This window comes from Acomys russatus, chromosome 12, assembly GCF_903995435.1.
Source record: "Acomys russatus chromosome 12, mAcoRus1.1, whole genome shotgun sequence".
Classification (NCBI taxonomy): domain Eukaryota; kingdom Metazoa; phylum Chordata; class Mammalia; order Rodentia; family Muridae; genus Acomys; species Acomys russatus.
Genome location: NC_067148.1, coordinates 44,123,401 through 44,138,267, shown reverse-complemented (window position 1 = coordinate 44,138,267; position 14,867 = coordinate 44,123,401). Strand labels below are relative to the sequence as shown.

General features: G+C 45.9%; 2 protein-coding genes across 2 annotated transcripts in view; one reads left to right on the top strand and one right to left on the bottom strand.

Annotated features, from left to right (window-relative positions):
* Positions 1-1,302: 1,302 nt before the first annotated feature.
* On the top strand, positions 1,303-5,771 carry Mterf4 (mitochondrial transcription termination factor 4). Its single transcript, XM_051153674.1, has 4 exons — positions 1,303-1,323; positions 2,010-2,508; positions 4,107-4,291; positions 5,436-5,771. The coding sequence occupies exons 1-4, from the start codon at positions 1,303-1,305 to the stop codon at positions 5,769-5,771; spliced, it is 1,041 nt and encodes a 346-aa protein (XP_051009631.1).
* A 5,461-nt stretch (positions 5,772-11,232) lies between these two features.
* The window catches only part of Sned1 (sushi, nidogen and EGF like domains 1), a 57,159-nt gene continuing 53,524 nt past the window's right edge, over positions 11,233-14,867 (bottom strand). The window contains 3 exon segments of the mRNA XM_051153673.1: positions 11,233-11,269; positions 12,023-12,032; positions 12,035-12,105. Coding sequence (XP_051009630.1) covers positions 11,233-11,269; positions 12,023-12,032; positions 12,035-12,105 — 118 coding nt within the window.

The following is a 14,867-nucleotide window of genomic DNA, read 5'->3' as shown; positions in this document are numbered from 1 at the left end:
AGCAGTCAGCTGAGCCATCTCTCCAGCTCAAACACAGATTTTTTTTTCTTTTCTGAGACAGGGTTTCTCTGTGTAGCCTTGACTGTCCTAGACTCACTTTGTAGACCAGGTTGGCCTAGAACTCACAGTGATCCGCCTACCTCTGCCTCCCAAGTGCTGGGATTAAAGGCGTGCTCCACCACTGCCCAGTCAAATACAGGTTTTTATTTTATTATTTATTTATTATGTATTATGTATGTATAGGATGCTCTGCCTGCATGTACACCTGCAAGCCAAAAGAGGGCATCGGATCACATTACAGATGGTTGTGAACCACTATGTGGTTGCTGGGAAATGAACTACTGACCTCTGGAAGAGCAGACAGTGAGTGCTCTTAACCTCTGAGCCATCTCTCCAGCTTCCTAAACACAGATTTTTAAATAGAACTTACCAAATACTTTTATGTTTGTCTGGATCCATAACATTTCAGGAAGAATTTTGGGCGGTCCTGAGAACTTACTGCTGTATTGCAGTGTCCACCAAAACCAATACTTACCTCAGAGGTGAGCCTAGGAACGCCAATTTTGGTTGCTCCAAGAGTTTCCACCATGGATGTAGTTGGGTGAGATATTACTAGTTATAGAAAAAAGACATTTGTTCAAGGCATTTACCAGACACAGCAGAGGGGACCACATATGGGAAGGATAAAGCAAAACTGGGAAAACAACTACAGTTTTTAGATGTTATCTAACGATACTGTTAGGTTTTGGATTAATGAAAACCAGTGGTGGTCTAAGTATATTTTAAAGGCGTTCACAGTCACAAAGCTGTTAGGCTAGACGGGTGGAAAACGAATGAATTCCACAAAGGCTAAAAATAGTCCGTGATAATTTGGTTCCGGTCTGCAATATCCTAACCCCATAGTTACAGTTGGGTTGTTTGGCCTTGTACAATCTTTAACACATGTGCTTTGCTTTTGTCGTGTTCTCCGCACCCCCAGTAAGTGTAGTTTACCACACAAAATGTTGGTGTGAACTTCGGGGTAGTTTGGTTTCAATTGTACCCTGAAGGGAAGTTGAAAAAACCTGGGTAGTAGTGCTCATTCCTGGCAGAGAACGAGCTGATCACATGCAGCTGAGGGAGGGAGCTGCACCTGTAAGCAGCAGGCACCGCCGGTCTGAGCCTCGGTGATCGTGGGCTCAGCCGCGGAACGAAGGAACCCTGTCACCCAGGAGTGCGGCGGACACAGATTGGAGACGGACATTGTGAGCCAGGAAGGACCGCCCCTTCCGGCGTCGCAGTTTCATTTGCTCCTTGAGCCCCATGGCTGCTCTGGGGAAAAAGGTAAGGTTACTTTAGGTCTTCAGCTCACAGCGGCTGTGGGAGTGACGTGCAGGAAGCAATGCTGCTGGTTCTTGGTAGCCGGGTCTGGGCATCTTGTGGCAATAGTTCTCCCGGGTGGCCGGTGCACGGACAGCCTGATCCTGAGATAAGCCACTAACTTCGAGTTTGGGCCAGAGTGGCGCCTATGGGCTAGGAAAGCCTGGGCCACCGACTGGTGGAAGAACGGAGGCTGGCCATGCTAGAGAGGGTTTGGAGACCAGTCTGGCAGGCACCGGATGCTTTGTGCTTAATTTGTTTATCTCAGACACCGAGGGCTACTGTATTTAAACTGACAGATTCCTTCCGCCCCAAAATATTCTTTAATGGGAGTGAGCCTTGGGAAAAAAAATTATCCTTTGTTGGAATGAATTTAGGTAGTGTATCTGTCTGGTGGCTAATCTGTGGCTTAGAATTTTCAACCAATATTAACGACTAGCAGTCCCTCATAAAGTTAAAAGTATATCTTAAGTAAGTGCTATTGCCTGAATGCTAATCTTGGAGACTTTTTTGACCCAGAGAAGATTTTACAGATTGCTTACAAAAACAGTTAGCTTTTGTGGGCCCAGGTTCAAATACTCTGGCTCAGTAATCATGTGGTGGTCATTATCCTGAGGCGGAACTGATTCTAGCTTGGCTCTGTCTTCTAGGTTCCTGACTGGCACCGCCTAATGGTCCTCTCCTGGGCCTGTTTGGCTAGGCAGACCTCTCGTCTCAGAGAACAGAAAAGGATGAGTCCTTTGTTGTTCAAACAGCTGACTACAGTACCCAGTGGAGGGAGCCTTCAAGAGTTATCCAGTGTTAAACCTAAAAAGTGTGTGCAAGAAGCAGAGAGCAGGACACCTCTTGTTCACTGTGTTCATGAGGAACAGAGGACTTGTGTGGATCCTGAGTCCTTGGAGCTTGAAAGGGTTACCAGTTCCCTCCTGAATATGGGTTTTGATGATGCCCATGTTAACAGCTTGCTCAGTATGCAGCCAACTGTCGATCCTCAACATTTGCTGAACATAATTTCAGAATTTCTGCTCTTGGGGCTGAACCCAGAGCCTGTATTTATGGCCTTGAAGAAAAGTCCCCAGCTACTGAAACTGTCCACAGTGCAAATGAAGAGGCGTTCCAGTTACCTTCGGAAGCTTGGCCTTGGAGAAGGTATAAGAAACAGCATACTTTGTGGCGTGGGAGGAGTCAGAGCAGAAAAACTAGCCTACCCTAGCATGAATATCCAGCCTCTTGATAACTGTGACATGACAGTGTCATCTACAAATGTGTTAGGCTGCATTCAGAGCTATCCTGGGAGGCATGTAGTCTGAAGGCTAAACCTTAATAAGGTAGGAAGGTTTCCTGAGAAGAGGTCAGTGTCTCCAAGGAGATGTGCTATGAGCCCTCTGCAGACGGCATTGGAATAGGGATGTAGGGAGGTGAGCCTAAGGGGCGAGAGCAAGGCCAAAGTGAGTCCCATATGTTCTGTTCACTGGTCTCTAGCTCCAGAGTGCTGAGGACAAGAAGTCTGTGTTTGGTGGGTTAGTGTTGCTATGTGGTTGTGGCATAAGCATGTGCATGTGTGTGACCTCTGCATGGTGGGTTAGTGTTGCTATGTGGTTGTGACATAGGCGTGTGCATGTGTGTGACCCCTGCAAAAACATCCCATAGAAAAATTTAAGAGCTGGTGGTGTCATGTTCCTGGAAAGCTGTTGCAACAGTTGTCATTCTTCTGGGGAAGAGAGATGGGGATCTGCAGTGATCTCTATCCATTTGACCACGTTTCTTTTATTATTGACTGCTCCTGTTAGGACTTTACCCCCCAAGTGGGGAGGCTTAGAGTGCACTATGTTTGGTGTATCTACAGGCCTCCTTCTCTAGAAGATAAGCAAAAAGATAATTATATTTCCCTTGACAGATTGTCTCTTACAGTGTCATCTAAGCCATTTGAATACAGTTACTAATGTAACTCACAGTACAGCACTTGGAGGCAGGCATGGTAGTGCATGTACCCATTACTCTAGATACAGCGGCAGAAGGATTCCAGGCCTACCAAGGAGATTCTATCTCAAACAATAACAAAACAAACAGCAAAACACTTGGTCACTCTCAGAGTACTCGAAATTGTGTGCCGTGAATATTCATGCTCTACCATTATTATTATTGCCAAAATCCTTTTCACTGAGGTCAGGCTTCCAGGTCTGGAGATTGTTAGTTTGCTTTATTAGAGGGACAGAGCAACCGTGAGCTCCACTGTATAGGAAACAACTCTTACTGATTTCTCTCCAGGTAATTCCCTGCGACGTTTTCTATACTAGGCAAACAAGAAGAGACGTAGGCTATGAAGTTGGCACCTTGAGATAGAAAAGACAAGGCTGTGGGGAGGGCTGTTAGAGTCCTGAAGAGTCATTTCCATGGTGCTTCATGGAAGAGCAGTGTCTGAAATGAGCTGTGCTGTGGAAGGAGAAGCTGCATGTGTCTCATCCAGCTGTCTGTCCCATCTCCCGACTCTGCACTCAGGGTTGTGTGTGTGTATGTATCTATACTGGTGAGTGTGTCTGGTGGTTGTACGTATTACAGGGGTATATGGGGACAACTTCTAGAATCCATTGTCTACTTCCACCATGTGGGTTGTGGGGCTTGAACTCAAGTTATCAGGCAGGCTGGCAGGTGCCATTACTCACTGACCTACCCCAAAATGTTGTTTAGCCCTTGTCTTTCTGGAATATCCTGAGGTGACATGCTTTCCTTTTCTTACCATTCTATAGGGAAACTGAGGAGGGTGCTTCACGGCTGCCCTGAGGTTTTCACCATGTGTCACCGGGACATTAACAATGTTGTGAAGGTCCTCAAAGAGAAGTGCTTGTTTACAACCCAGCAGATCACTGAGATTTTGCACAGATGCCCGGGTGTTTTTCAGGAGGACCCCAGTGAACTGGAATACAAATTCCAGGTGAGAGTAACTGAATAGGCTCATGATGGCAAACAGTTCAGGGTTTTAAGTTGAGTAAGGATAGCTGTGTGGATAAGAAGCCCCTGAGCGAAAAAAGCATCTATTCTAGAGTACTAGGGCTTGGTTCTTCTACTCTCCTCTCCAAAGCAAACCTGTTCTTCAGCTCTGCTTCCTTGACAGTGAGTGCCTGCTCCATTCCAGGTCCAAATATATTCTGAAGTAACTCATTTTGAGAAAACTAAAACTTTACCTACCCTGAATTTGGAAAGCCTGACAGCGGTCCCAAAACTTTAATAACATGTGACAGACAAGGTCAAAAGCACTTGTGCATTCAGGTGATGGTGGCACACTCCTTTAATCTTAGCACTCGGGAGGCAGAGGCAGGCAGGCAGGCCTGTGAGTTTGTAACTACATGCTGAGTTCTAGGACAGCCAGGGCTACACAGAGAAACCTGTCTCAAAAAAACCAAACAAACAGGCAAATGAAAACACTTGTGCCAGCATGAGGATTGAAATTCCATTCTCCAAACCCACATGAAAACTGGGTGTGTAATGCCCCAGCACCTCTATGGGGAGATGGGAAGTAGGGATGGGGGAATCCCTGGGGGCTTGTGAGTTAGCCAGCCTGGCCTTTGTCCTCCACAAGCATGCTGTGGTATACTCAAATAAAACAAATTGTGTGCCTACACATTTTTAAAAATAACTAGGTATCATGAGTTCTTTGGATCTGGTTTTACCTACACTCATGATTTTTGTTTCCTTATTTTAAGAAAAGCATATTCCTCTATGCCCCTTTGTTTTCTGCTGCATTTTTCTCAGCTTGAATTTGGAAATCCATGAAAGTGTGAGACTTGACACAAATATTGTTAGTTAGGCAACACTTTGTTTTGTTTTTTGTTTTTCGAAACAGGGTTTCTCTGTGTAACAGCCCTGGCTGTCCTGGACTTACTTTGTAGACCACTCTGGCCTCGAGCTCACGGAGGTGCACCTGCCTCTGCTTCCCAAATGCTGGGATCACAGGTATGCGCCACCATGCCTGGCTTAGGCAATTTTTTTTAATGGTTTGGACTACAGTTTGTTTTGAGTTGGGATGATAGACTTTAGGCTTTTATACATGGATTTCTAAATATGTTTGTATCTTCCAGTATGCATATTTTAGGATGGGACTTAATCATCTGGACATAGTCAGGACTGATTTCTTACAGTATTCAATAACCAAGATCAAGCAGAGACACATTTACCTGGAGCGCCGTGGACAGTACCAAACCCCAGATAAGAAGGGGCAGACACAGATCCCTAACCCTTTACTAAAAGACATTCTCAGAGTCTCTGAAGCTGAGTTTCTGGCCAGGACAGTGCGGTCCTCTGCTGAGGAGTTTGGAGTTTTTAAAAAGCTCTTGGATCGAGAAGAGGAGTCTGAGAGCCCTGCATCTGAGGAGGAGGAGGAGGAAGAGGAGGAGGAGGAAGAAGATGGTGAGTAGCTGCTGTGATGGAGAATTTGGATGAAGAGGGTGCAGGGATGTCATGGATCATTCTTACAGTCCCAAAGCTTTGGGGATCCTCACCTGGATCTTGCCAAGCACTTTCATCCAACACTGGTCTTTTGATGAAAACAAGAACAAAAATCCTTACGATCCACTGGACATATAGATACATCAAACCAAATAAGGGATGCTTTGTTGTGCCCTATTGGGTTTAGTGGGAGGCCGTACTCCATCCTAAATAAAGGAGTCACCTGTTAAAATCCAGGTGCTGCACCTCATCCAAGTTTGGTGTCTTTTTTTCTCTATTGAAATATGTTGGTGCTAATTCCACAGCCAGAAAAAGAGGTGCTTTCTGGCTTGGCACTACTTTTTATTTCTTTGTAGTGATAAAAATCATGGTAGTGTAACACAAGCACTAATATGTCATAGCACTTTATTTTATTAAAACAAGTAGCAGGTTTCCCACAAAATAGCCATGTTTTTAACCCAACATCCTTTCACAGCCTTCAAACGTGCTCAATGTACAGCGGAGTGGAAGGCAGTTGGTTAGTAAGCTATCTTCAGTCTCTCAGTCTAGCAAAACACTCCTCCTCTGGGAGTTGCTGATCCTTCCTGCTTGGGCAAGTTGACCTTCATGCTGGTTCCTAGCTAGTAGCCACTTGAAGGCCTCTATCTCCTTGGCTCTGTAGCCTGTGCTGCCAGAGTGAGTTGCTCAGAGACCAGCACTGAAGGGGCTGGGGAGTGGTCTTACGTGCACATCCCCTCTGCCTTCTGTATGATCGATGAAGGGGAGGACAGGCCCCAGGGCTGATTTTGGTTTGCTCTAGGAAGCTTTCAGATGGCTTGGCATGGATATCACCGTGGGGAGTGTGAACCGATGTGAAGCATGAAGCTGGGATGAAGTGAGCTCTGAGGAGAGGCCTGGTTTGATGGAGTCAAGGCTCAAAGGGTTGAGGCCTGGAAAGTTTCCCCAGGAGACTGCACAGGTTGGTGATGCAGAAAGTTTTTTGGTAGTAGAATCAAAATCAGGTATGGTTGGTAGTTTTTTTTTTTTAACCCCATTAGGTGACATTTTTAACAGTCACTTGAAACCCCTATGTGGGCCTGTGTTTTCTGTATCGACTGGAAACAGTGCTTACATGGGGATGACCTTGATCCCCAGGATGTATGACAATCTCTGGAGATATTTTTTACATGTCATGGCCTCAGGATCTTATGGGTAGATGCCAGGGATGCTGGAGATTTTTTTATGTGTCATAGCCTCAGGATCTTATGGGTAGAGGCTGGGGATGCTGCAAAATGTCCCATGTTGCACTGCATGTGAATGGTCAGGCCCCCAAAGCACTGCCAAAGCTGAGAGACTGCTCTAACACCTGGCCCAGGAATGTGATGGCAACAAATTTGTGTTGTAAATGGGCTCAGTGTATTTACTTCTGTATAGCATGGAGATCTTGCTGGATCTGAGGTGTATTTTGTGAGGAATCGGCAGCAAGGTGTGGAGTCCGCAAAGAGGAGGGTGTCCATAAAGAAAAGCAGTCATTCCAAGAGTCCCATACAGTCAGCTCCTGCCATGGCAAGCATGTGAGGCCGACCAATTCCCCGTGCCTGTTGGATTCTCCACACAGAGCCGGGCACATTAAGCCATCCTGTCTACCCGACACACCATACAAAGTGGAGAAGGGGAATGCCTTCCAGCTAGCTGTTCTCAGCCACGGACAACTGCTTCACAATAGTGATGCTTATTCTTTGCTGTGTACTCTTGCACTTGGTGGCATCAAAGTGACCTCCACTTCCCATGAATGTAGGGTGTTTGGCCTTGGGCTCCATCAGAGCTGAATAGAACCCTAACCCTGAGTTTAATTAGGTACCCGCTCATCCTAAAATTTTGATTAGCAAATGTTGAGCTGAACAACTCATGATTGCTTCTTCACTGTGACAGAAAAATACATCTTTATACCTGTTGTCAGTTTTCTGATGGCATTGTGACATTTCCCAAGTGGACAGCGACTGTTTTGGAGGATTTAACTAATCTGCTTGAGAAAGCAGAGGCAGCACGTTTGGAATGTTATACGAGAATCCCTCAGCACTGGCCAAGTCTTTCTTTCTTCCACGTTGCAATGGTTACTTGTGTGACAGCTCTGCACTCAGCATTCAGTAGGCTGGCTCTTGTTTGAAAATGGCTCCAAATGGGAATGTGGCAGCATCTGGCTGGTGGGCCAGGGTCCTGAGGTTCTTAGTGTAGCACAAAGGTCTCATCTGCTTTTCCAGTGATGCACTTGATCTTGCCATTCACTGCTAATGCTTGCATGGAGGAATGGTGGCAGGTCTCAGTGTTGCAGTGGAAGTTGATGTACATGTTTGTCGACCTGGTCTCTGAGACCTGCCATTGGCCCTCCAGGTCTCTGGAGATAAGGCAGTGTGTATCTAAGGTACAGTAGTGAGTTTTTGATATGACTGCTCCTCCCTGAAAAAGAAAAGTTATGTAATACATAGGCTCAGAACTTTTTAGTAAAAATAAATTATCCTCCAAAGTATGTTTGTAATGAATTATGGAGGGCAGGAGGCCTCTGGGCGGAATGCAGTTCTTGGTTCTGGATCTCCAGTGAGCTCTGCTGTTGAGGAACCAAGGTGCAGTTGGCTTTTTCTGATTCTGACCTCACTGCAGGGAGAAGACGTCTACTTAGAGCCTTGTGGGTGGGGTGGGTAAAGTGTGTTTGTCTTGGTGGCCCACAGCCCTCTACTTGAGGCACTTAAACCTTGAACACAACACTGTCCCCTGGTGCTTGCCTGCCCAGTATCACTCTGCATTGCCTTCTGATTTGAACAGAGTAGTTCTTGTTACTTTATGTTGTCTGTATACCTTAGGTTTCTGAACAAGGATGGTGATTGTTTTTCTTCTATGAATGTTCAGGGGTCTTTCATGCCTTGATGATAACTTGTCATTCAGGAGATAGCTTTCTCTACAGAAGGCTGAGCTAGATCGTCTCAGAAACCTGGCACCTGCCATCTATGGCCTACTGCCCGATTTTTTGTAAATGAGGGCTTATTGGAATACAGCCACGCTATCTACATCTGTGACCATGTTGGCATTACAGTAGCAAAATCGGGTGGGTGTCAGGTCATTCCATCCTCAAAGCCCAGAATACTGCCTGAGCAGCTGTCTATCCTGCCACCCCTTGAGTTGTAGGCCAAGCGTCGAAGCTCCGTCATAGTAGCAATTAGCATTTCTTCTTTAGGTCAGTGTACATGAGGAGAGGATCAGGGTAGAATTCATCTGTTCCCACACAGCCCTTCTCACATCTCTTGTGAAAGCCGAGCCCTTTCCTCCTTCATGTTTTGGGATTCTGGATGTGGGTTTCTGAGTGCAGGGAAGCATCACTGACTGGGAGCCTGCTAACCCAGGTAACTCGTACACTCACAGGGGAACTGACTGTGACTGCACAGAGCAGTAACCTGGCTTGAGATCATAAGTACCTCAGTGCTTCTCTGGCAGGAGTTCTTGGGTGTGCAAGTCTGGCTGCCTGTTGTCTAGAAATTTGAGGATAGAGATGCCAGGGGAGACTGATGGCAGCCAGGAACTTGTCTTTTAAGTTTTGGACCTCATTTTCCTGGATTTTGGGAAGTCTTGAGGTGGCCAGTGTGACCAGCACATGCTGATCCCTTTGAAGGAAGAACAGGGAACTGAGGCACACTCCTCTTTCCACCCAGTGTCTGTCTCTCTGGAGGCAGCAGGCACTGTCCCCCAGGAGGCCTGTGTTCAGGATTCCTACGGCTGTGGTGCAGAGAAGGGATGAAGTGAGACCAGCTGCTCTGTGAGGACACTGGGCTCAACCTGTCACCTTAAGTGTGAGTCAATAGGCCACTGCTCCTCTGCTGCCTTATTTTTTCGTAGGGATGGCACCAGGTCTTTTTCCCAAGGCAGCTGTGGGTGGTGAGTTTTGGAGTTTGGTGAGTGTGTGTCTTTCCTGTCTGTCTTCCCTATTGCTCTGAGAGCCAGTGATGTGATAAGGATCTGGGGATTCTCATGTTTTTATAAAAAATATATTTTCTGGGTGAGTTCTTAAAAGATGCAATAATATTTCAAGTGATCTATTGCCATAGAAATATGTTTTTTTTTGAGACAGGGTTTCTCTGTGTAGCCCTGGCTGTCCTAGATTCACTTTGTAGACCAGGCTAACCTCCAACTCACAGATATCCCCCTGCCTCCCTGAGTGCTGGGATTAAAGGCGTGCACCACTGTGCCTGGCTGCCATAGAAATATTTTTAAAACCAAATAATTTGTGGATTTTGATCTTTGCCAGAATTAAATTGCTCACAAATGTTGGAGGAGGCTGAGGGGACAAGGTGATGCTGTTGAGCAGACAGGGTTTGAGTGTTGTCAGCTGCTCTTCGTGCAGAATTTTCACATCTGGAATGGTCAAGATGCACAGTCCCATTGCTTGGGCCTGTCTGAAAGCCCACTCTTGTTGCCCTGATGCCCTGAGCTCTGACTATGCCAACACTCTGCCTGTTACTGTGGACCTTTTTTCCTTAGGATGAGCTTCTCTTGGGACTCCTTTGCTTTTGGTTGTTCTTGGCCTTTGGGTGACATTTCTCCTTCATGTCCTCTACTGTACAAGAAGAAGGTGACTCACTCTTGAAGTGGCAGGTTTCCAGTGCCTCTTCCACCACTGGGAAGATGTGTACTGTTCTGGCTCCTCCAAGGGAGAGGAGTAGATTGTCTCTGGCCAGCCAGTCTGCTATTTCCAACAGATGTCCTGTCAAGAAGTCATTGTGGGGCTGAACTCAGGCTGTACAGTGGGTTCTGCAGTATAACCCAGTATTTTCCAGACTGTTGTAGGAAAAAATTCCAATGTCCTTTAAGATCTCACAGTTTATGCATGGGGAGGTGGATGGGGCATGCTGGATCAAACAGGCACAGTTTCTTTGATTTCAGGGTTATTAGTGCTTAGAATTCCAGGATCCACTCTAAGTCTCCCAGTGAGACGCTCTATTTAGGATCACCTGGAGGTTACATGACAAGACTCCCACTCTATTCTACCAGTAGAATGCCGTTTATAGGGCTTGGGGGTACTTAGGTCCTTCCCAGCACCCCCAGGATTGTTTGGCCTCTTTGATCCTTCTACCACCTAGACCCACTACCCTGAAGGGGCCAGGTGATTCTTGTGCCTTAATGTAACTGGTCTGCATTTCCCTTGAGAGAGAGAGATAGAGTTGTTTCGTCCCTCCCCAAGACAGTCTCATTTCCACCTGAAAGCAGATTCATATGGAAGGCCAGACCAGGTTATGTCTATTGGGAGGCTACAGAAGATAATTCTGGAACCTTCTCGCTTGGGTCTGTAATAGCACAGTGCTGAGTTTGTGCCATCATTGTCTGATAAAGAACCTTGGTGCTTAAGGTGCTGGGTGTGATGTTTTCTCCAGTTCTCAACAGATTGTGATATGAAGGGAGTGTACCTTAAGATTTCTTCAGTGTTTGACTGTTACTTTGTTTCCTGAAACAATTAAGAAAACCGGTTTGGTGAGAAAGAATCTTCCTTAAACCCTACCTGTTCCTTACATATAACCAGTAAAGCCCCACCCCCACCCCCAGGACTCACAGGGAGCCTGATCTTTCAGTCCACGTGTACACACCAGCTGAAGGTGGTAGCTGTGGAACCAGCAGAAAGCAGCCTGGCATTGTGGGGAGACTGGAAGGCAGCAAGCAAGCAAGAGCTGCCCTGAGAGATAGTGACATACTTAGGTCAAGCAGCACTACTGGTGGCTGATGCTGTAACCTCTCCTCAAATTCAGTCATGCAAATCAAGGATGTGTGGCTTCATTCAGTCCACAGAGAACACCCGAGGGAGTGGACTCACTGTGAGAACATACTGTTCTAAGTATAGCTTTCAGTGAGACCCCAAACAACAGTGGTTCTTGGGACTACCCTGAGCCCTGGGGGGAGGGGGGGAGCCTGGATATGAGCAGATGAAAGGTAAAAGGGTTTTCTAAACTTATAGCTAGACACTTGGGCCTGTCAGTAACATCCTGTCCTGGCTGTCCTGTGCTTTCCTATCCCGGCGCCACGTTCTCTGCAGGACCGGAGTGACCACCTCCAAGCACAGTGTGGCCACTAGTTTCTGAGCAGAGCACGGCCACGCATGGGCGGCATTTTTAGGTAAACAGCCTCGCTTGATCCAACCTTGTCACTACTACTCTTACCCACCCACAGAACTGCATGCAAGACAGAGCCTGGCCCCAAGGTATACCTGTTTGGGGCTTCTTGAGGCTTGTGCTCTCACAGCGCTCTTTAAAGCAGATGTCCTGGTGAACTTTGTAGACCTTCTTATACCTGTTGTCACAAGAAAACTCTGTGAAGTCAGACACTGGGGCAGAGAGGTGCCCAACTGTGTCTTCACCTAGCTGTGCAGCCTACATATGGATAGAGGGAGAGGGAATTTTTCCTTAATACACTGTTACCAGGGTGTGTGTATAGTCTAACATAAAAGTCCAGGGCTTAGAAACTAATTTTAGTGAGTAGAACATGCATTTAAAAAGTACTCATTTCAGGGTAACATTTTCATGAGTTGCTGACAAAACCATGGTATTGAAAGGCACACTGAAATTACACTGACTGGACACTGCTGGGGGCTGGCCAATTGGCCTCTGACTCTGTATGCTGGATAGTTTTTTGTTTTTGTTTTTGTTTTTTCAACTTCACACAAAATAGGGTCATATGGGAAGAGAGAACTTTAATTGAGAAAATGCCTCTATCAAACTAGGCTATAGACAAGTGTGTGAGAACCCTTTCTTAATTAATGATTGACGTGGGAGGGTCCAGACTACTGTGGATAGTATCATTCCTGGGCAGGTGGTCCTGGTGGTCCAAGAAAGCATGTTGAATGAGGCATGGGGAGCAAGTCAATAGGCAGCTCTCTGTGGACTCTGCTTTGGCTCCTGACTCCAGGTTCCTGCCCTGCTTATGTTCCCACCTTGACTCTATGCTAAATACTTTCCTCCCCAAGTTGCTTTTGGCCATGTTCTTTATCACAGCAATAGAAACCACATTAGGATACCCACCCCCTCTGTTTTATGACTGTTTCAAGAACATAGTTGTGAAGTCTGGCACTGCAGGCCTCAAAGGCAGGCAGTATGGACCAGGAGGCCTGATGGAGCCTGCCCGTTCCATTTCTTAATCAGGCTGTGCCAGCAAGCCTCTTTAGCTTCCGGGTCTCAGTTTCATGTGTGGTGGGATCTACTTATACCTCCCTCCTCACGCCCTTCAGTCAGAACAGGAATGTGTTTGAGCTTGTCAGAATTTCTGTGTCTGACCCATTGGAAAGAAAATCAAAGAGTTGGTAGCAAAGCTCTTGCTTGCACTAGTTTTGGAGGGCATTTTGGAGGACTTCTGGCTGTGAGGGAGTAGAGGATCTACAATTAACCTTCAGCTTCAACTACCAGAGAACTGGATGAGAGAGGAAGTAACTATTTCCAGAAGCTAGAAAATAGCCCAAAGAAAAATTGCATGCCCTGAGAAGAGAGGAACATGTGACGAACACTGTGACCACCTTGTCCATCAGCCCTGAGCACTTTGTGAGATTAGACGGTGGTCACAGTGTGGAAGAAGCAGGCTGGAGTTGGGAAGGCAGAGGCAGCTGGAGCTTGTGGGGGAGTGTTCTGGAATGGAAAGGGCTCCTTGAGGAGCAGTGTGGAAATCTGTGAGGAAAGGCGAGCTGGGCAGCCTGGCCAGGCCTGAGCCAAGAGCGGTAAGCTCTTGTCTGACTCCAGGCATACAGTGCCACAGAAGAGATGAAATTAGCCCTACACGCTGTCTACTCTAAAGCCACCCTAAGTCCTCAAAAGGATCAAATTGTAATCAAAGCCTGCCTTGTAGAAAACAAAATCACATACAACCCCTCTTTCTTGAAAATAAATCTACCACCCAGTAATATAAAATCTATATTGTTCAGCATCTGATAAATTATGAGATTCAAGGAATTATAGGACCCCAAAATCAAAAGCCAACCCCCCACTCCCAAAAAACAAATACAAAAGCCCCATAATCTATAAACACTGGAGGAAAAAAAATAATTGAATAGAAAACTTCAGAAGTGAAAGGAAGTCCTGCAAAGCAACTGCTATCTGTTTATTCCACATGTTCAGCAAGCTAAAGGAGAACATGAGCAAAATGAAGGGAGAAATGGCCGATCAAACAAAGAATTAAACAGAATTGGTAGAGACGATCAAACACGCGGGCATTGCTCAGGGGCCCTGCGCTTGCTGAGCAGCCTTGGGTTCAATCATAAGACTAAAAAAAAAAAAAAAAAAACACAAAAAAACCAAAACAAAACAAAACAAAAAAGCCCAAAAGCTAATCAAACAACTATCAACAAGTATCTGAAATTGAATCTGTTGAAATAGATTAATAATAGACTAGATGGTGGAAAAGAAAAGGTATGTGGCATTGAACACATAGCAATATAAACAGCCTAATAGGAAGATAAACATATTTACAGTGCTTTAAAAAAAAAAAAAAGAAGAGCTACAGTGCCCTGTGGGACAATATTAGCCCAATAAATTTATAATTGAACTCTAGGAGGGGAGAAAGTAAATGGAGGGACAACAACAAAAACAAAGATACGAACAATGGCCCAGATTTGACACAAGCTAAAACCCAGGAACTAGAAGACTAACAAATTCCAGAGATGGCTGGGTGTGGTATTGCATGCCTTTAACTCCAGCACTCCTGAAGGTTGAGGCAGGTAGATCTCTGTGAGTTCTAGGCCAACCTGGTCTACATAGCAAATTCTAGGACAGGCAAAGAGAAACCTTATCTCAAAATAAACAAATATTCCAGAGGAATAAAAATACAATAATTTAAAACCAAAACACATAATGGAGCTGGCCGGAAACAGCAATAAAGAGGAAATAAAAGAAGCCACAGGTGTGGAGAAGGTTGGGTAAGCCAGAAGACAAAGGCATAGAGCGAGGGCCAACCTTGTCAATCTGATGTCCCCAAGAAGCACTAGTAAACCATATGCTTGGCTGTGTCTGGGGGTTTGTAGAGAGCACCAAGAAGGCTGCCATGATGTGTGTGGCACCATCCTACAGACT